This window comes from Vulpes lagopus, chromosome 17 (assembly GCF_018345385.1).
Source record: "Vulpes lagopus strain Blue_001 chromosome 17, ASM1834538v1, whole genome shotgun sequence".
Taxonomy (NCBI): Eukaryota; Metazoa; Chordata; class Mammalia; order Carnivora; family Canidae; genus Vulpes; species Vulpes lagopus.
This window is the reverse complement of record NC_054840.1, coordinates 15,742,832-15,765,856: the sequence shown is the minus strand read 5'-3', so window position 1 is coordinate 15,765,856 and position 23,025 is coordinate 15,742,832. Positions and strand designations below refer to the sequence as shown.

The following is a 23,025-nucleotide window of genomic DNA, read 5'->3' as shown; positions in this document are numbered from 1 at the left end:
GGCAAGAAGGGCTGGCTTAAATGCCTTCATGAGTGTGTGCTCACACTCAACATGAGGCTAGGGGAGTGTTCCTACTACTCTGGATCTGGGGTGGAGGGGTTGGGGGAGGATGCTGGTATGCCAACTATACCTTTTTTTTTCCTTTTCCCACATCACCTTAACTTTCTTTTTCCTACCTGGCGCAGTGGCCCTTAGGCCAAGGCTGCAACTGTATTGCTGGAAGGAGGAGTGACTCCTAAGCAACAAACTATTATAAAATATTTATGTCAGAATTCCTAAGGGCCTGATGGGTGAGCTGTGCTTTCACTCTATCTGGTGATATTGAGGCTAACAATGAATGAATTATATTGCCTATTGGTAGAAATAGCCCACTAGGTTTGTACCTGCATAACCCTACCCTAGATGAATGGGAAGGGGAGGCACTTGCTAGACTCGTATTGTTGCTTGCAATCTAAACCAGCACAGTGGTTGAATCTAGGGTACCTTCCAAAGGTGAAAAGGTTTGGGTATAAATGCAGAGGAGGAATAGTGGTTAAGAATAAGGAACAAATAAATTTGTCATGCAATGAGAAAATTCCAGTATTAATCCTTAGAAAGAAGCTCAGAGCAAGACATGAGATTGTCTTTTAGCTCAATTATTCCAGATGCCTTCACGTGTGAAGCTGAGCCCACTCCTGCTTTGGGAACTTGACCAAATTAAATGGAAGGAAGCCTGCAAACCTATGTGCCCTCACTCTGTGTAACATTCTGGTCCTAGGATATAATGGACTAATTATTAGAGACTGGATGGGCTCTAGAAATGTGCCAGTGTCTTTTGACTCTTCTCTTACTTTTCGGGTTATGTCTGTCATAATGTGATATGCTATTACACACTGGCATTGTTAGAAAGATAATACTGATATTGATAATCAAATGTATTGGGGAATTGATCAATAGCTTCCTGTCCTTACCCCACACTGACTCTTGTTGCTATGTCTTTTATGCTCAGTCAGGTATGTACCTTGCCATAAAAGATCCCGTGGTCAAAGACCAGGGGATGACCTGTGACATAATAAAGGATATATCAGGTCTGAGGTGAGGTGTGTAGGGGGTAGCTGATACAGAGCTTCCAAAACTCTTTGAATTTCCTTAATGATAGGAGTATCTTTGTTATGCTAATGAGGTGTGTGTATGAGATGGGGACTAGATAGCCTCAGCATGAGGACTGGTCAGTGGGAAAACCACATGGTTGGAGGGCTAAAACTTTCAGCCACCTGATTTCCAGGGAGAGGAGGAGTTCAATCAAATGGTCAGTGATTTAATCAACTATACCCATGCAATAAAACCCATGGCCAGTGATTTAATCAATTATACCTATGTAATAAAACCCTGATAAAAAAAAATTCAGGACAGCAAGGCCTATGAGAGCTTCCTGCTTGGTGAGCACATCAATGTACCAAGAAGGTTGAAGACAGGGCATGGCAGCTCTATGCCTCCCCACTTTCCCCTCCAGACCTCTCCTTTCTCCTGGATCTGGCTCTATGCATCTCTTCGATTTGGCTGCTCCTGACTTGTATCTTTTATAATAAAACTGTAGTTGAAAGTAAAGCATTTCAGTGAACTCAGTGAGTCACTCTAATGAACTATCAAACCCAAAGGGGGCATGGTAGGAATCCCCAAATTTGCAGCCAAATTAGAAGTGTGGGTATCCTGGGGTCCCTGCATGTGGCTGGCACCTGAAATTAGAGCAGCCAAGTTGGGGATCTTGTCCTCTAATGTGTGAGACCTGACACTAACTCTGGGTAGTAGAACACCTTGTTATCAGAATTGTTAGAACGCAGACATATTTCATTATATTTTTTAAGTGTTTATTTTTTTTTATTTTTTTAACTGTTCAAATTGTAGTAAAATAAATATAAAATTTACCCTTTTAATCGTTTTTCTTTTTAAACTTTTTATTGAAATATAATATAAAACATATATAAATAAATACAATTTATAAGTAAACTGTTCAATCATATCTCCCAAACTGAATTCACTCTTATACCCAGCATCTGGGTGAAGAACAGAATATTTCAACATTCCAGAAAAGAAAAGAAGTATGTTGAAATGACAAACATTTTCATAAAAGAAACCTAAATATGTTAATTAAAATGGGAGTGAGAGAGGTAATCACTTTCCAATGCATATGCATATACCCAGTCTATTATCTACCTTTCCAAAATTTACTTCATGGAGGACTTTCTAAGTAGTATTTGTGTTACTATTATTATTATTTTTAATATTTTATTTATTTATTCATGAGAGACACAGAGAGAGGCAGAGACACAGAGGGAGAAGCAGGCTCCATCCAGGGAGCCCGATGTGGGACTCGATCCCAGGACTCCGAGATCATACCTTGAGCCAAAGGCAGACGCTCAACTGCTGAGCCACCCAGGCATCCCAGTATTTGTGTTATTAATGTTTGAAAGCTCCTGTGGCAATAATTTTAGGACATAACGAATCAAAGTAGTCCAACACGTTTATCATTTAAGTTTTTCATAAATTTAGACTCCAGGACCTAGTGCCTAAACATTCTCAAGTCAGGAGAGGAGTGAGAAGAATATTTCTTGCCCATTCTAGATATATTTCTAAAATAGTGGTAAGATATATATAACAAAAGTTACCATTTTAACCATTTTTAAGTGTATGATTTAGTGGCATTAAGTATATCACAATGCTGTGGAACCATCACCACTGTCCATTTCCAGACTCATTCATCTCAAACAGGAATTCTGTACTCATTAAAAAATAAAGCCCCATTTCCACCTCCCCACCTGCCTGGCAACCACTATTCCTTCTGGCTCAATGACCTTCCCTATTGCAGGCACCTCATATAAGTGGGGTACAATAGTCTGGCTTATTTCACTTAGCACAGTATTTTCAAGGTTCATCCATGTTGTAGTATGTGTCAGAATTTCCTTCCTTTTAAAGGCTGAATAATATTCCACTGTATTGTCTATACCACATTTTGTTTATCCATTCATCTGTTGACAGACATTTTTTGTCCATCTTTTTACTACTGTGAAATAATCCTGCTATGAACATTGATGTACAAATATATATACATTTCCATAAATCCATCCTCATGTATTTTTCTTGTATAAAAAAACTTTTGGAACATCTACAATTTAGAGGTCAAATAAAAACTAATGGTAACATATATTTTAAAGAGTCCAATGTTTTATTATCAGAGTTAGTATTTGTTCACGCTGAAGATTCAGGTATAAAATAATGGACAAAAAACTGGAACATAAGCAACACTACACAGGTGTGTCATAAACATATAAGGATATACTGCTAATTATTGGACTAAAATATATAAACGATGAAATTACATCAATTATTTTGTGGTTAGTCTTTCTGAATGTACTTTTAGTATTAAATACACAGCAAATGCTTATACTTAAAGATTCTGCTTTTTTTTTTTTTTAGCAATGAAAATATGATTATCCTTGGTTAATCAGAATTAGTTTCAAAAGGTAAAAAACTTCTTCAAGGTAAGCAAGAAATTTAGTGCCTTAGACCTACATTCTTGCTAGACTGGCTGCTTGATGAGCGCTCTCGTTCTTTAGTAATTTCCATCTCAATTTTGGCTCTGATTTTCTCCCAATCAATTTGGAGCTACAAAAGAAGAAAAGAATAAACATACTGATATAGTATAACATATTTTTGCTTAATTCAAGGTAACTAAGAGCAGAGAAAAATAGAATTGATGGCTTCTAAATCAGTAGGGAAAAGGAGAGCATGAAAGACAAATTAAGAAATAATGCTCCAACAAAAAAATACCTATAAGAATAAGACCAAATAGAACAATTACCACAATAAAAGGCAAAGACTCTCATTATGATTCAAAAGATCAAAATCTAGTTGTAGGTACATCTAAAGAGTCCCACAGAGTCTTAGGATTCTGCATGGGTGCCTCAGGGACAGGCGTGAGAAGGTGAAACAAGAGGAAAAATGGACAAGATTCTAGCCATGATGCCAGGTTTCAAATGGGTTAGTACTTCACCGCTTATATACTGAAGTTTCCATTAGATGCCTATGAGAAAAGATAGAGGAGCATTTTCTTCTCCTGAGCATTATCTGAAAAAGTGTTTTTTTCAACAATTTTTAAAGTAATATAGTTACGGTGATAGTTTAGACAATGATAGAAAGGTATTAAAGGTGGGTAGCAAGACCAAGACTGGTATTAAAGGTGGGTAGCAAGACATGCAAAAACAATCACTGAAAAGTGGTATCATTCTTGTTTCCCTTTTCTTTTTTTCTTTTTTTCGATTCCTATGCCTAACATGGGACTCAAACAAGATCAAGAGTCAACTGAGCACCCATGGTCCTTCCCTTTGATCCATTTGATTCATGATGCAATGCCCCCTGCCCTGCGTTTCTTTTCCCTAAACTCATTACACTTGGTGTTAGCAATGGACTCTGCTCTGAGTTCTATGAACAATTTCTTTAGGAAAAAGCATTCCATTGTTTCAAAAAAGTGTGGAGATCACTACTTTAGGAATGTGTGTTCTCTCAGGCAAGACATAGAAAAAGTGGGTCCTAGATTAAACCAACTCTGATTTACAATGAAATAAAACCAAAATGAAATAAACCCAAACTAAGACTGAGCCAAAGTGAATAGGTTTCACCTCCATATAGGGGAGCTGAGTGAAGTAAGTAGCACTACACCAGAATGAGGTACTACATTCTGCCTGAGCAGATTTATTTCCAGTAACTGGGAGATTAATTTAATCTTATCAGGACTTCATGCCTTTTTTTTTTTTTTTTTTTTTTTAAGATTTATTTGAGAAAGAGGGAGAAAGAGTACAGGGGCGAGGGGTAAAGGGAGAGAGAGAATCTCAAGCAGACTTCTCGCTGAGTGTGGAGCAAGAAGCAGGCCATTCCCGCAACCTTGAGATCATGACCTGAGCTGAAATCAAGAGCTAGAGCTTAAATGAGCCACACAGGCGCACTCATGCCTCTTTTATTTTGTGCTGGAAGTTGATGGCATTAAGCATGTGATTCTTTTTTATTCCAATATCCTTCAACTAAATTTCTGTACAGTAATTTGTGGATATTTTGGTCACTTTTTAAAAAATGATAATTCCACATACTTGTCTATAATATATAAAATAGATGAATTAAAAGAATCCCTCTTACTCATAGAAGATGAATGTCTATGGTAAGATGCAAGTGACAGTTCATTGCAAGGCAGAACAAATGTTAGATTATTTGAAAAACTAATTTTTCCATCGGGGCAGAACTTGATGTTTTTAAATGGCAAAATACTCATTTCTAGGTCTAACAAAACATTTGCAAAGAGAAAGACAAAACTTGATTAATGCCTTGGCGTTCTTCCAGCCTTAAATTGACTTATATGTTTCTCAAATCCATCAAAATAAAAATCATCTATTGACCATACACTAAACAACTGTTGCTCTGTTGCACCAGAAGTCCGTCAAGTAAATTGATGACGTCTATATTAGTCACTTGTTACAGTACAAATGAGAGTGTCAGTTGATAGCTATCCTATTGAAAATAAATGTTTCACTTTCATTTTGGCATTAATCCAGTTTTAGAATAGTGTTCTACTGATAATTTAGTTCTTAGAATATTTTTATGACTGGGTTTCAGATAAGGATGTACTCATGACAGCTTTCAAGTGACTGATTTCTACACTAAGACACATCTTTTTCTATTATAGGGAGTGTCAGTACTAGTTGGCACTTCTTATTCTAGTCCTTGGTAAATTCTTCTTATTCATGTAGAAGTCATTTCAAAATCATACCAAATAGCTTTCCATCCTCTCTTACACTCAGTTGAAAATCAGCTTCTTTACAGAAAATACAGTGGCTATCAGACATGAATTCATTTAATCCCCTTCTTCACACAAACTTACCTACATCCGTATCCATCTCTCTTTCCCTCTGTCCCAAGCCAACCTCTTCACATATGTCCCTGATCCCATCTTCCACTCACTGGGACATCTATCTGCAGTTATTACTTACATAATTCAACATCCGTCTCCTCACTGGCTGCTCATCATTCTTCCCCCTCAATTCTGTCTCCCTGCAAACTACCACCCTCTTTCTTCTTCTCATTCCTGACTCTTTCGCCCCAGAGCACTGTAATAATGACTGTGTTCCTACTATACTTCATAAACTTTTCACTCCTGCCACCATCAAGTGTCTTCATTTTTCATCCTATATATGATTCAATTATTCATTCAACAAATATCTGTGCTTATTATATGCCAAGGATTGTTCTAGGTGCAAGGATTCAGCGGTGAACAAAAAAATAAAAATCACTCTTCACAGAAAGATAAGCAAAGATAACAGTGGAGGATATAAAAATATATAAAATGTGAGAAATGGTAAGAGTTCTGAAAATATGGAAGGGTAATAGTGAGTGCCAGGGGTGGAGTGGGGGGGTGGGGAGAGAATGGATATTGTGTTTCAAATAGAGTGGTAAGAAAAGGCCTCCCTGAGAAGCTGACATGAAGACCTACAAGAGACAAGTAAGTCCATGGGTATCCAGGGAATAGCATGATGACAAAAGGGAAAAAAAAGGTCCTGATGTAGAAGCATTCTCTAGACCTTGTTGACCACAGCCCTTTGAAAAACCTCTCAGACTGTACAATACCATTCTCTTCTGGTTTGTGCTTTCCTTTCTAAATGTTCCTCCCAGTCATCTTTTTTTTCCCTCTTGTATCTTTTTCCCTAGACAACCTCTTAACTGTTAGTATTCACCAGGGTTCCAACCAGAACTTTTTTATACTTTCTCTAGGAGATCACATTAACTCACATAGCTTCAACTATGTGTACTTGGTCATGACCATAAATTTCTTTATCATGTCCTGATTCTTCCTTTGTCAATATCCTTCAGTGTTCACAATTATATTTCCAATTGCCCGTTAAGATAGCTCCATCTGGATACCCCACAGAGACTTCAACAAAAAATGTGTATTTTCATGTATTCCAACTCAAAAAAGTCTAAAACATGCATATTCTCATGTTATCTAGATTAATGGTACCCTTCCCATCTACCAGTCACTCACCCTAGAAATGTTCAAGCTGTTCTCAAATGTCTTGCCTAACCAATTTAACCACCTCTCCTCCCACCCCCAATCACAGTGTTCTCTTGATTTTACAACCAATTTTTTTCTTGCATAATAATTTAACCCCCTTTCCATCTCCTGGTGGAACTATTATAGTAACCTCCTGACTAGTCTCCTAGTCACTATTCTTACCTAAAATCCATCTTCTACATCAGAAGTTATCTTTCAAATCTTTCTCTGGATTGCAAAGTTCCAAGTCTTCCCTTGTCTACATTGTGAAGTCTACTCTCTTAACATAGTATTAAGACTCTTCAATGTCTGGTTGCAACCAATATTCCAACTACTCAGAACCCAAGATCCAGAGTGGTTACTAGGGACTCCTTTCCCATTCTTTCAACACTTCATGCATTTGCTCTTATTATCATATCCTTTCACTGACTGACAAAATCCTACTCAAGATAATTTTGTAGAAAACTCATTTTTCCATTTATTTTGAGGAATCAGGATTTTAAAAGGGAAAAGCAATCATGTTCCTTCATTTCAGTGATTTCATATATGTCTTAGGATAAAGACCAATATCCTTAATTTGCCCTATGAAACCCTTAAGTCAATCTCCCTTTGTTCTTTACTGTTTCTCACCTAAGATCCTTTCCTCTGCTTGGGACATGTCCACCCCTACTTTCTCTTCCCCTCTCACCCCAGTCAGCTTCTACTCTTTATTTTTGAGAGCTCAGTGCAAATATTGTTTGCCTTGCTTAGAAAGTCTTTGCTAGTCCCCACCAATCTAGGTCAGTTTCCCCACCCATAAAGTTTTATGGCACCTTCAAGGCAATTATCACAATTGAAATTAGCAACTGTATAATTATCACTTCCATTGCATATAAGCTTCCTAAGGCTGGGGTCAGTGTCTGCCATGTTTACTTTTATATTCAAAGTAGCAAGAGGAGTACATTATCTGCCAGAAGTGCTCAATAAATATTGAATGAATAAGAGGTAACTACCTAGCAGATGAGCTATCACCTAACAATTTCTCTTGGGTTTTGTGTCTCAGACCTCATAAGATTATAAGGCTGTAAAACCTGCAAAAGAGCTTAGATAGTAGCTATGCCTAGAGTGATTTGTCTGAACTAGAGTGTTGGCTCTTCTGGATCTTCTTCAAAATTCTATACTTTCTGAAATTCTGCTCCCAAGCAGTTGGTTTGTTATATTTCCACTATTTTCTTTCTACTAGAATAAAATTTTAAACATCTGGTTTTTCTACTTTTCTTCTTGTACAGAATATATTCAGTAGATTGAATATATTCAAGCATATTTTATTTGCCAGAATTGAAAATTATTTTACAAATTTTACTGAACACTATTGTAGGCCAGGTAGAATGACTCTGGTAGTTGGGGTGGGATCTCAGAAGACAGTCCATCTTGTATGAATCCCACGTTTCCATATTTGAAACTAGAAATGCCCAAATAACATTTCAGGGATCATTAATACAAATGTATATGAAACTTTTAACTTCTTATAAGCTTTCGCATTATGCCATGTGAGCCCACCAGAATTCATCACATATCTAGAATATCTCAGTTTTTAAAAAGATTTATTCATTTTGTGTGTGTGTGAGAGAGAGAGAGAGAGCATATGAGTGCAGGGGGAGGGGCAAAGGGAGAGGGAGAGAAAGAATCTCAAGCAGGCTCCATGTTCAGAGAGGAGCCTGAGGTGGGGCTCAATCTCACGACCCTGAGATCAGGACCTGAGCCAAAACCAAGAGTTGGATGCTCAACTGACTGAGCCACCCAGGCTCCCCTAATATCTCAGTTTTTAATAATGGTCTCTTTAAGTCTTAGTTCTCAACTAAAAAGTTTATATAATCAAAATTTTGGATTAGATAAATAGTGGGAAATTTTTAAGTAAAAAATAATTTTCTTCTTAAAATACTGCTTTGTAATTTCTAGATAGCTTTCAAATTATATTAATGAAGAAAGAAAGGAGGAAAGTCAAAGTAACCTATATAGTTTCAGGATTAAAAAAAAAAACCCTCAAATACCCCAAAAAGTATATGTTGTTCTGGTTATCCCATTTTGAAGATTTTTGCCACTCTTGTGATTGGTAACAGTTGAATACATAGTAAGAAAGAAGATAAAAATGTTAAGTTGTTGCTATCTAAAATATCATTTTAATTATAATATAAGATATAATTATAAATTTGAGGGTAAGAATTATACTTTCTTTTAAGATTTTATTTATTTAAAAGAGAGAGAAGAGCACAAGCAGGGGGAGGGGCAAAGGGAGAGGGAGAAGCAGGCTCCCCGTTGAGCAGCATATTTTCTCTGTGCTCCAAAGCACCTAATGTGAAAATAATGAAAAAAACATTGATGGCAAGGATGATGAAGAAACACAGTAGCATGAATCTGCTTAAAAATTATGCAATAAATAAATTTAATATGGTTGCTCAGTTTTAACATATATTTTCAAAACCATGATAAAAAAGATCAAGTAATCAGTGATTCTCTGGGCTGCTTAGCACTGTAGTGGTGGTGGCTGCTGTCATATTTTATGAATTAGAGTGTAATCCTCAGAGGTCTCAGTGACTCTGAGTTTGTCCCAATAGTAGAGCAAGCTCTTATAGCCCAAACTCTCAGAGGATTCATTTTCAGTACTGAACTTCCAAATGAAAAAAAAAAAAAAAAAAGTCTGCAGAGCATCTATAAAATGCACCCCTTCTTGGGGTACCTGGATGGCTCAGTCAGTTAAGTGTCTGCTTTTAGCTCAGGTCAGAATCTGGGGGTCCTAGGATCGAGCCCCGCATTGGGCTCCCTGCTCAGGGGGGAGTCTGCTTCTTCGTCTCCCTCTGCCCCTCCTCCTGCACATGCACACTCTCTCAAATAAATAAATAAAATCTTTTTAAAAAAACATACACCCCTTCCTATCAAGAAACAGACAACTTGTGTCTATCCTGGATCCAGATGTTGAAGTTGCACTGCAGAACTCATAAGAATGGCCCCAAAGGCTTTACTACCTCGAGAACTGTTTGAAGCCCAAACATGTAGATCACAACATTCAGTATTCTAAATATGGTGTGAGATAATAGAAAATATATATATTGGTTTCTGCTCCAAGTTCCTGGCACAGAACTCCTGAAATTCTTGTAATTTCCTAAGTGATAAGAAGACTAGGGGCATCTTTTGTTCTAATATTTGGTCTTTGACCTCAGTTACTGACACAGGGCTCCTGAAATCTTTATAATTTCCTGAGTGATAGGAGCATTTTTGTCTTAAAGAGACAACTACAGTTGAGTTCTTGGATGGCTCCTGGATGAGGGCTGGTCACCAGAAAGACCAAGCCATGATTAGAAGCTTGGAATTTTCAGTCCTGCCCCCCATCCTCTTGAGAAGGGAGATGTGCTGAAAATGGAGTTAATGATCTATCATACCTATGTAATGAAGCCTCCATAAAATTCCAAACCACAGGGTTCAGAGAGCTTCTGGGTTGATGAACATACTGGGAGGGTGACTCACACCAACCCCCCAAAAAACAAGAGCTCCTGAGGTTAGGGCCTTTCCAAACCTTGCCCTAAGTATATTTTCATCTGGTTGTTCATCTGTATTCTTTATCATATCCTTTAATAAACTTATGTTTTAAATAAACATAAGTAAATGTTTTCCCTTAGTTCTGTGAGCTACTCCAGCAAATTAAATCAAACCGGAAAGTGAACATGGGAACCTCTGATTTATAGTCAGTCAGTCAGTCAGTCAGTCAGTCAGAAGTATAGCTAACAACCTGGACTTGTGGCTAATAGCTGAAACCTAGGCCAGGGTTACTAGGATCTCTGATCTATATCTGGTCAGTCAGAAGCCCAGGTGATAACCTGGGCTTGCAACCACATCTGATGGGGGTGGGAAGCAATCCTGTGGGACTGAGCCCTTTATTTGTGGAATCTGATGCTATCTCTGGGTAGGTAGTATCAGAATTGAGTTAAATTATAGGACACCCAGCTGGTGTTAGAGAATTGGTTGGCATGGGGAAAAACCTCCACACAATAGGTGACCAGAAGCAAAGTATTCTGTGTGAATAATAAAGGAGACTCGTGAAAGACTCATAGTAGGGAAGAACTATGTTTTTCTCTATAAGGAGAAAGACTGAGTTTTTCAAGTCATCTGGTAAATGATAATGTTGGCTTTAGCAGAAACTGTAGGTACTTTCTTTCCTTTTCCCAGGTTTCCTCTAATTTACCCTGCCCTTTAGGACAGGTCAGGACATTCCATTTTATTCTATCTCCAAGGAGCAGCACTCCCATATAGTCTATAAGCTCCTCAAAAACAGAAACCATATCTGACTAGGCATCCAGCATAGTATCTGGCCCAGAGTGAGCACTCATAAACGTTTTTTGAATAAGTGAATGAATAAAAGGCTAAAAAAAAAATCAACTAGTTCACAGAGCTGGGAGCAAGGTTGCCCCTGTCTTGGGATTACAAGGCTCTTGGGTCTGCATGGCTAGAGGGGAACTCTGTTTCTGTTGTCTGAGCCTAGAAGGATCTAAGCAGGTGACTACAACAGTCCTGCTCTAGGCACTTGGGCAAACTGCTCCACCCTTCTTGTGGGCTGATATGTACTAGGATGACTTTCTTCTAAATATAAAGATAAAACCTGAGATTTTGGTAGGGATTTGAAAGGCAAAGGCTTAGCCTTCTTTGGTTCTAGGCAGTGAAGTCTCCCTGAGCTAGGCTCCTCTCCCTAGAATTTTGCGAAGTGACAAAGTATCTATTTTTCTGGCCAGTGCTCTATGTGTTTATGTATTTCCCCTGGAGCAGAAAGGGCAGCTGGTAGAAGACAAAATTCAGGAGTCAGAAACCTGTATCCCAGCCATTTATATTGTTTACATAAAAATATCAATTAGCACCCAACTTTAACACAAATTAAATATTATGAAAACAGACTTAATCAAAACATAGCTTTAAGATTCCAGAAAAGAAATCAGTAATAAAACTATATAGTCAAAATATAATATCATAAGGCAAAAAGTTATTTTTTGGAGATTATGGCAAGAGTTATTCCAGTTTTGTCTTGTTAAGATGAATATTACATATAACTTATAAAGCATAGACAATATCATAAAAATACTGTATAATACTTACACCTTCTGCATACTGCAAGTATCGTTTATTAGTTTCCTGTTTACCAAATGTCTCCAAAAACTTTTGACGGTAAGCAAGAACTGTATCAACATGTGTTTTGTATTTTACAGCCAATTCAAGTGCCCTATAATGAGAAACAAAACAGATTATCATCATTGCTTATATTAGCCTGTATATGCAGTAGAGTTTTGGGGTAAGGGAATGGAACAAATGGTCTATGTTGTTTCCTCTCTACTCATCTCTCAATACAGAACACCATTCCCTACCTCATTCATCTTGCAAATTCCTACTTATACTTCAAGGTTCAGATCAGATATGATCTCTTCTCTCTGACCAGCTCCCTTTATAGAAATAAATGACCATTATCTTATCTGTGTCCCATAACATTTTATGCTTACTATTATTACTATGAGCACTGCTTACAGTATATCATAATTATTATTTATGAGTCTGTCTCCTTCTTATCCTATAATTTATTGAAGGGAAATCTGGGTCTCATTTCTCTTTGGTGAGTACTCCCAGAGTGTGTGTATGGTAAATGTTCATTGAAAAATTCATTAAAATCATAATAAAATCCAAGTGAATGAACTCCCCCCCCCCTTGTAAGTGGTTCAACTATCTTGACCATTTTTTAGTCTATAATTTATTCTGCTCTAGAATTTATTTTTCTAAAGTCTAGAATTTATTGTGCTCAATATTCAATTAAATACTGATATCCTTTATAATACAGAAAATTTAAAATATTATAAAACTAAAATTTATGGGTAACAAAAATCTGACAAAATGCCCTTTGCCATTCAAGTCTTAGAAAAAGTTAATAGCCACTTAAATTTTATAATCCAATTAATATCTGTCAATATAACTAAGTTATTTTTAAGGTAATATTTTCTTTAAATATCAGGCAAGTACTAAATGAACTGCTGGTAGTATAACAGCAAAGACTTAAAATCTATATATTGGTAATTTGGAGGGAAATGAAAAGATTAACCCTCATTTTTTGGCCTATGTGTGTATATAGATTTTGGTCAGCATCTCAGCCCATGATCCTCTGCATAATTCATATTAGTTGAGTCAAGAACAATCCAGTACAGTATAGCTCTCCACTGTTCACTGTAATCCTGTTTTTAAGTTTGGGGTTAAAGCACATTCTTTTTTCAAGTTCCCTTGCTTTCTAATGACATATGACTGACTTCTGAATAGGCCAGTCATGATTTATTTATCAGAACCAGCTATTGTAAATCTGTTGTTTTAGAAAAAATCAACTACTACCTAGATTTTTTGAAACATGTGACCCTTCAGTAGGAAAATCTGTTTCATTCTTAGCATGCTTTGATTTGACCTAAATACTTTAAAAAGTATCTTAGATATACCATGTGTATTAATTGACAACTGAGAAATAAAGACAATATAAAAAATTACCAATGTAAGTCATGTGTAATACAAATGATAATGCCAAAATTAGCATAATTATTTCTTATAAAAATATATTTACATAAACCACATGGCTAACTCCAAGGATCAGTATTTGTTACTCATCACAAATTCCTCACAAAGTTCCCTCATTCCTCTGTGACTTTAAGTCTTTCAGATTTACACAGAAAAGAATGTAGAAGTACTGCAACAGAGAGGAACAAAAGTGAAATGTAAGAAGGCAAAAACTAATTCACAGAAACTCAAAAAATGAGAAATAGAAGTAAAGATGTTTTAATCCTTCTAATCCTCTCCCATATCACCCTTTCTATATCCCTAAGACTCTGATTCCAGTGTGGATGTGTGAGTGGAGATTCTGGTGAACCAGCTCTCTGGCACCTGAAATATGCCATTTTCTGTTTCTTTTTTATGACTGAACATCATTGTGGAAGGAATTCTTGATTGTGCAAAACTATAAGTATCCCAAGTGGAGAATACATAAGCATCTATTTTGGGTTGGACTTTTCAAAAAGAAAACTATCTCCAAAGAGATAATTTGTTATGGTACATCATACATTTATTTATGTAGAAAGGATAAAATATGGTATCTAATACTGCATTTAGATACTAGATGACAAGTATTAGCTACATGATAGTCATTATAAGATATGTATTAATTATCTGATTAAAGAGCAATAGCTAAAGGTAAACATTCAAGTTATATGTGCTACTTTAAATGTTCTCTAAAAGCACACACTGGGTAAAAAATGTTTTTTTATCATACAGAGGAGGGAATTCACTCCAATTATATAAAGGTTATGGGAACAGCATGTCTCTAGCTTTAAAATGGTTATTTGGCAACCAAACAAATGTGACATTAGATTATGGGGCTGGAATAAATCCATGTATCCTCTCTGATTTTAAATAGAAGGAAGTTATATAAAAAGATTTTATAACTTCAAAATATGATCTTTTACATAACTTGAATGAAGCAAAATCACTTTATATAACTGGTAGAAGTAGAGAAATTATTTTTTATTAGTACTTACATAAAGTTGCTAATTTCTATCTCTCTTAACTACAATTTTTGAGAACAGACTACCACCAAATGTCCAAAGTGAACAGCAAATAGGTGACTTGCTTACCTAAAACTCTTCCAGGGCTGTAACTTATTAGGTTGCAAGTAATTTTTAAATTCAAATATGAATGACAAAAGCACAAACCAGCAAGGCTGTGCTTCTCAAATGGAATAACACATATTATCAAAATGAAATCTATTCCCTTCTAAAGGATTTAAACAAATATAGAAATTTATTTTAGGGATCTTAAAAGCAATCTAATATATTTATCATCCAATAACTACATCCTATCTTTCTAGAATTCTAATTAATTAACGGATCTGGGCAATGAACACCAATGGCTACTAACATCACAAAAATATAGGCAACCAGTCATTGTGAAAATATATTAATCACCTCCTCTGATACAACCTTACCAAGAGGGGAAAAAAAAAGTTAAACATAAATCTAATCAAGTTTCTAGATTCAATACCAATTTATGGCGAATTCAAGGGGCAAAGGAATGTGTCAAACAACACCACAAAGATGTAATCAACAAAATCCAGACTATGGGAAACTCTATCGGCCTAGTTTCTGCAGTGGGAAAATTACAAGAAAACACAAGAAAGAGGAACCTACAGATTAAAAGAAATTTGAGAACATATCAACCAATCATCATGTACAGACCTTTTTTGGATCCTGAATCAAACAAACAAACCATAAAACAAAACAAAACAAAACATTATGAGATAATCAGAAAAATAACACTGAATAAAATTGTTAACTCTTTAAAGTGTGATCATATTACTGTGGCTAGATTTTTAAAAACCTTGATACAGAAACTGAAATATTTACAGATAAAATGGTATGATGACTAGGATCTGGTTTTAAAAATATGGTAGGGTATGAATAGAGAGACAAAGATTATGAAAGACACTTCAAACCTGGAAAAATCAGCATGCCAACTTTATAACATAGTAATTTTGGTGGGTATAAGCACTATAGCCTTTTTCACTGAGAAACATGTACCTGAGAGATTGAGGGGAAAAATCTAATATGTCATAGAGAAAAGTAGCATGCCACTCTCTCTCAGAAAGCACTCTGTGTCAAAGCCTAATATAGTGGAGAAGGCTACTACTGAGCACTCCTCATTTCAAATCCTGCAGCCTTTCTTCCTTAGCATCACAAATCTCTCATGGTTCTTTCTGTCTGACTGCTTTCTGCCAATCTTTCAGCAGATTTCTCTTCTTCCACCCATAAATGTAGTTGATGTATTCTCACTCCACACATTCCTCAACCAATTGGTTCCATTCTTCTAGCTTCAATTGCCATCTATTTGCTGATGACTCCTAAATCTACATCCCTAGCTCATATCTGTCTCATGAGCTCTGGGTTCATTTATCTACTATTATCATGTATCTGTTTCTTCACAAACATTTCAAATCTAACATGCCTAACACTGAACTCACTATATTCCCTTCCAAATCTGCTAATAGCATCGTCTATCCAGTTATTTAAATCAGAAATTCAGGAGACACCCTAGCTCTTTTCTTCTTCACTTGAACTTCTAATCAATCACAAGTTCAGAGAAGGCATAAATCTTCAAAGGCAAACTCCTCACAAATAGAAATGTGAACAAATTCTTCTGTGATGTTAGGAAACTATTAAGTACAGTGGAAAATGTAATTTACCAAGTGGTAGATAGAAGACTACATTAAGATCAGTAGGGTTTTAGAATTGATGAAAAACATTTTTATTACCTTTCCCAGTTATAGAGATTAATATTGATCTGGATCGCTTGATAAACAAGGCCAGCCTGAAGAAGTACCATTTCAGCCTCCTGTATGTTCCCACTGAACATTAATATGTGGGCCATTTTTGATTCTTTAGACGGAAGGTCTTTTATAGAATTGATGTATTGAACCTTATCAATCTAAAAAAAGAAAAAAATACATGAAGTGGATAGTGACAGAAATATAAAAAATTATGGTAAGAAAAACCACAAACGTATAGGTAAGTAAACATTATTTACTTCACCAATTGCTGCGTAGGCTATTTCTGCAGTAGTCATATCTCTGTTAGCAACTGCCATAGCAGCTAGGCAAGCCCACATAGTTTGTTCCTAAAGTGAAATAGGGGAACAATTATTTCAATTACAAGCAGAACTGCCTTAAAATAAGCAGTTATTTAAAATATAATAAAGTTATATTTTTAATGAAAAAATTAAACATTCCTGAGCATGGCACTGAAAAAAACTACTAATTTAATAAATTAATGATGTGGAAATTTCATGTGAATACTTTGTTAAAATATATTAATAACATATAAAGACTTCTTTTGAATAAAATTTATTTTTGAACTTCTGATATACTATTAAGGTAATTCAAAGTTATAAACCCTCCAGTCTTTTTGATCAGGTCAAAGAATGTAACTTACAAGGAACCAGAGAAATAGTGAGGTTCTCAGACAGTGCTATTATTGAAAGTTGCCATCAACTCATTGTAAGGGAAAGCAACTAAAAGTCACTTTAAAGGTGTATTTCAGGGACACCTGGTGGCTCAGTGGTTGAGCATCTGCCTAAGGCTCACGTCATGTTCTCCGTGTTCTGGGATTGAGTCTACATCAACCTCCCCTTGGGGAGCCTGCTTCTCCCTCTGCCTGTGTCTCTGCCTCTCTCTGTGTCTCTCATGAATAAATAGCTTTTTTTTTTTTTTTTTTTTAAAAAAGTGTATTCTAAGGGCTGCTAAGCCAGGTAAAGTTAAAAAGTTCTGTGGTCGGGACACCTGAATGGCTCAGTGGAGCCACCCAGAAGTCCTGGGATCGAGAACCACATTGGGCTTCCCGCAGGGATCCTGCTTTTTCCTCTGCCCATGTCTCTGCCTCTCATGAATAAATAAAACCCTTAAAAAATAAGTAAATAAAAAGTTCTGTGATCAAATATGCTTGGAGAAAGCTGGATTCAACCAACCTGGGAAATGCTGATCTAAAGTAAAGTATAACCTTAGGTGTATAAATCACCTGAGGAATTTTAAAAATAAGCCTAGGATTCATCCCAGATTGAATAAATTAGAATCTCTGTGGGAGTCAACTTGGGAATCTGACTTTTTAGAAAAAGCTCCAGAGAAGATTTTTATATGTGCCAGTATAGAGAAACTACTCATTTAAATTACAGCTTCTTCAAAAATAAATCACATAGCAATATCTATCTCCCTGCATGGCTTATGTCTTTACTTATTAAAAAGAGACATGATTTCATTTGCAATTTTTCCAGCCCTTAGTTGTTACCATTTCTTATCTTGCACAAAGATATGTGTCAACTAATACTCAATATATACACAACTATGGATCTGAAATGTAAAGTACCTTCACAAAGCGACAAAGTCTTACAGCATCTTCCCATTTTGAACCGCTTACATATTCATGGAGAATAGCAGGATATGGTGATATGCTGATGTGAACCAGCGAGCCATCAGCTCTTCTTATAGTTACTTGATTTCCGACAAAACTTACAATATGAGGATTTTTACTAAATTCACTGTTGAAAAAAAGCAAAATATAATTTATGCTCTGAGCAAAATCTTTCATACGTACTAAATGTGGGGAGTTGACCCTTGACACAGATATCAAGTCTCCAAGTGTCCAAAACTGACCCCCAAAAAAGTTAACTCCAGGGAGAAAGTATATATTTAAATAAACATTCAAATCTAATCTGCTATATGCTTGGAGCTTAATGTGACAAAAATTAACACATACTTGAGAGCTATGCCTAAAAGCATTTGAAATAATCTTTTTCACCTAAGTCTTAAGGTAAATTACACAAATGATTAAAAAACTCAGGGGCAGCCTGGGTGGCTCAGCGGTTTAGCACTGCCTTCAGTCCAGGGCCTGATCCCGAAAACCCAGGATCGAGTCCCACATCAGGCTCCCTGCATGGAGCCTGCTTCTCCCTCTGCCCGTGTCTCTGTTCTCTCTCTCTCTCTCTCTCTCTCTCTCTGTCTGTCTCTCATGAATAAATATAATCTTTAAAGAAAAAAAAATTTAGCATTAGCTTTTGAAAGTATAAACCAGTAAAAAATTAAGATGATTCCAAGACTATTTTCTCATAATAAAAAGAGGTGAACTTTAAGAGACTAACTTCTCTTTATTAGTTTAAATACTTTTAAAATGATGCCTCTTGGGATGCCTGGGTGGCTCAGTGGTTAAGCGTCTACCTTCAGCTCAGGGCGTGACACTGGGATCTGGAATCAAGTCCTGCATCAGGCTCCTTGTGGGAGGCCTGCTTCTCCCTGCTTCTCCTTCTGCCTGTATCTCTGCCTCTCTGTGTGTCTCTCATAAGTAAATAAATAAATCTTTTAAAAAAATGATGCCTCTCTGGTCTTGCAAGAGTTATGAATATTAAAGTGAACTCAAAATAGATTTGAAAGTTAAGGTTTGGAGTTAAGAAGCTTTGCATTCTTATTTTGTCAAGAGTGAGAGATCTTGTTATTTCTTAGAGAACTTAGGGATATACAATTATTTTCTAAAGCATGTAAAATTAAACTCTTCAGTTACCACATATTTTTAATCTTTAGTATTACTTTAAAAATTCAATTCTAGAGACCTATACGGTCCTATAAGTATAGTAATTAGTGATTTATGATAATTCGAGAAAGAATAAAGGTTGACACACATTGTATATCACTGAAAAAAATCTAAAAAATGTCCATATTAAAATCACTAAACCACACTGAAAAAAAGCTACCTGAGTTTCATTAAATAACATTAGGCTTAAAATTATATTCATATAAGGAAAATTATGTCCATAGAAGGAATAAATATAGTAGTATTATACGACACTTTCAATTTGACCCCAACACTTAAATCTAATCTCATTAAGCTAGCTTTAGCTGAACAATTTCGTTGACTGAGTAGAGTGAAAGGTACCTTGCAGGATTAAAATCAGAGGCAAAAACATGACACTTTAGAGTCATTTATTACAATAAACAATTCCAACAGTAAAATGTTACCTTGCATCCCTTTCGTATAATGTTTTAGGCAAAATGTCTCTGTCCACATAAACTGTATTAGGATAATACCACACTGTAAATCGAGTATCTTGAAGTCCACAAAGGATATTACATGTATCACTCCATGCCAAAGTATGCACCATTGTTCCTTATTTTAAAAAGAATGTTAATGTACTATTAGTTCCACTATAATAAGCATTAAAAATATTTTAATAATCAACATACAAGACCCCTTCTAAATTCTGGTAGGTGTGCCTCTGTTTTCTGATTGTATAATGGTGAAAACATGTACAAAAACTCATTTAAAAATATATGGAAATATTTGAGTATTTGACCTGGAGCCATTATGTTTTAATTTCTAAGTCTTTCAATGCTAATGTGGCTATAGCAGCTAAAGACTTGCTATTTAAGTGGTGTTAAATAATTAAGAAAAGTTATGAGACCGAAGCATGATTCGCAGATTAATTTGAGCAAGTATGCTATTTAGTATAATATATGACAGAGTAGATCTAAGAAAATTCAAAGTAATCAAATTTTAAATGTATTATAATTTTTTTACCAAGTTTGATAATCTGTTCTTCCTTCCCAAATCGTTTCACTGAAGTGATATAGAGATCTCTATTTTTATCAATGAACGCAATTTTTCTATCATTGGTAAGTCCCTTTTGATCCAGAGCAATTTCCAAGATTTCATTCTAAAATTTAGAAAAATGAAAATACTGCATTAGTTTTAGTGCTTGATATCAGATCACTTAAGTTATTTAATTACAAGAATATTTGTTTATTTAAAGATCAATTAAATATCACCCCCTACTTAGAACGATAAAATGTCTCTGTTAACTACTGATATAATTCAAAAGCTAAAGTACAGTTACCTTTTTTTTAATTTACAAGGGAAAGATGCCCTGTAAAACACTAAAATGTATATTTTTTTGAAACTTCATAAGCTAGGAAACATTCCTTTTTTTTTTTTTAAGATTTAGTTACTTATATGAGAGAGAGTATGTGTACAGTGGGAGAGGGGGCAGAGGGAGAGAATCATCAGGCAGATTTATGAAAATACCTTATGTTTTTAGAGTCTTAAATTTTATACATTATTTTCAGATTCAATTCCTATGAAACAGGAAACTATCTTGTGCTATCGGTATTACTATACTTGCTTTATAGACAAGAAGACTGAGCTGCATAGACATTAAGTGATTTTTGCTCAGAAAAAGCTGGTAACAAGCACATCTAAAATTTAAAGTCCGGATCTCTAACTTAAGATTAGTGTTCTGTCTATATAACAAAGCATTTCTGGCATACTGCATTAATCTATTATATTATTATAATAGCTTGTGAAATGAATTTCCTTATAACTTGGAAATGGTTTAGTGTGGATTCATTTCAACTCAATCAAAGAGTTGAAATACTATTTACTGCTTACTATCTTAAGACTTGCTAGGACTTTTTTTTTAGACTTGCTAGAATTTGCTTTATTTTTTGAAGGTGTCACAATAATACCTTAAATGTCCATCGTTTGGGCACAGGTTAAATAAATTCTGATATATCCATAAAATGTTATACTGTATGGGGGGGAAGAAAAGGATTGGGAAAGCACTTTATGTACTGATATAGAAAGATATCTAGGAATAGTGTTATGGAAGAAAAGCAATGTACAAAGTCATATGTTACATTTTTGTAAAAGGGGGAAAATAACATATATCTGTTTTATTTATATATATACATTAAAATATACATGTTATTTATATATAGAAGTATTTATATATATATATATATATATACACACATATATATACACATTAAAAAAATCTCTGGAAGGAAAAAGGAGTTTAATAATGGTGGTTATTTTTTGGTAGAACAGAATTGTACTGATAAGAAACAGATGTAGTAGGGAGACTTTTTCCTTGTATACTTTTTTATGCTTTTTCTGAATCTTATGAATGTATTTGTTATTCAAATTCAAACTAATAAACATATAAAGAAGAAAATAAAGTATAGAGTAGTGTTTTAGTAGTGGCATTGAGTGATAAAGTTAAAAACATCTTTAGACCTTAATATATCTCTATTAGAATAAATAAAATGTGCTCCTTTGCTTATTTTAATGCTAAAAATCAGAAACCAATAAACACTTCACAATTCAAGATCTTTTTGTACTTCTATATAATTTTTTTCAGTTTAACTAGTGTTAAAACCTAAAGAAAATGGTGGCTAAGGATAGGTCAATGGGAAAACTGCAAGATGTTTAGGAATACAAAACATTTTTATTTCCTGATAGGTGATAAAAGTTTAACCAAGATAGAACATTTTATTGAAAACCAGTAAACAGCCTGGATAATGACATGTAACTCAGATTCTTTTATCCAATTAATTAGTATATATAGCTTTCTATTACAGAGTTTACTAGTGCTTAGTCTTGATGACATTTTTAGGTAAAATACTCTATATAGAATGCACATTGGGTTTAAATATAAAACTAATTTCTAGGGGTGCCTGGCTGGCTCGGTCAGAAGGGGCATGTAACTCTTGATTTTGGAGTCATGAGTTCAAGTCACATGCTGGGTATAGGGATTACTTAAAATGAATAAATAAATTAAAACTTTAAAAAATAAAATAAAAATAAAGTGGAGGATTGAGATAACTATTGCAAAAAAGCCTATTTTTTTTGTTAAAAATCTAAACTAATTTCTGTTTTTTTTTACCTTAAAATGAGAACATTATTTTTAAAAAGGAAGTAAATAAATAGTGGCTATTTACATCAGAAATAGCTAAGGTCCATTACCTTATGAGAAAGAAGCTTCCCATCACCTAGTGGTTTTCCAGTTGATGCCTCAAAAAGGAAGATTACTTGAAAAAAAAAAGTAAAGCATTAGTTAATATGTTATATTAGAATTTTTATTGGTAAACTTCAATGGAATTATCATATCCTGATGAGAAATTATTTAACTCTTTGGACCACAGAATATCTATCAGCATAGAAGAGCAGCAGCATCAAATTCCTACTTATTAACGGGGTCATATTTCTTAGAAAATGGTGGAACTGAATCTTCTTCCTAAAACATATTCCCTAATTAGAATAGTTATTAATGGCATGGCTTCACTCCTCCATTGGATCTATAATGATAAACCCAAGTCCAGATGTAATTTGTAATTTTCAGAACTCTGATTTGGATGAATAACTTATGAGTGTTATACTCAAACAATCATATTTCACAAAAGAAAAATGGGCCAAGTGCCTACTATAATATCAGGCAATGTGTTATGTATTGTTCAGTTCTCTGGGGTCAGTACACAGCTCCCTATAGTATAATTAGTAATTTGTCTGGCTTTTGTCCTGAGTTCCTGGCAGGGAGCTTCAACA

The 23,025-nt window shown here is 35.1% G+C and overlaps 1 protein-coding gene across 4 annotated transcripts in view; it reads right to left on the bottom strand.

Moving 5' to 3' along the window:
• Positions 1-3,183: 3,183 nt before the first annotated feature.
• Positions 3,184-23,025, bottom strand: part of IFT80 (intraflagellar transport 80) — a 127,748-nt gene continuing 107,906 nt past the window's right edge. For all 4 annotated transcript variants that reach the window (XM_041731667.1, XM_041731666.1, XM_041731668.1 and 1 more), the window contains 8 exons: positions 22,447-22,511; positions 20,224-20,359; positions 19,665-19,812; positions 18,022-18,193; positions 16,691-16,780; positions 16,419-16,591; positions 12,191-12,314; positions 3,184-3,642 (listed from right to left, as the gene is read on the bottom strand). In XM_041731667.1, coding sequence (XP_041587601.1) covers positions 3,532-3,642; positions 12,191-12,314; positions 16,419-16,591; positions 16,691-16,780; positions 18,022-18,193; positions 19,665-19,812; positions 20,224-20,359; positions 22,447-22,511 — 1,019 coding nt within the window. In that variant the 3' untranslated portion in view covers positions 3,184-3,531. The remainder of the gene's footprint in view (positions 3,643-12,190; positions 12,315-16,418; positions 16,592-16,690; positions 16,781-18,021; positions 18,194-19,664; positions 19,813-20,223; positions 20,360-22,446; positions 22,512-23,025) is intronic.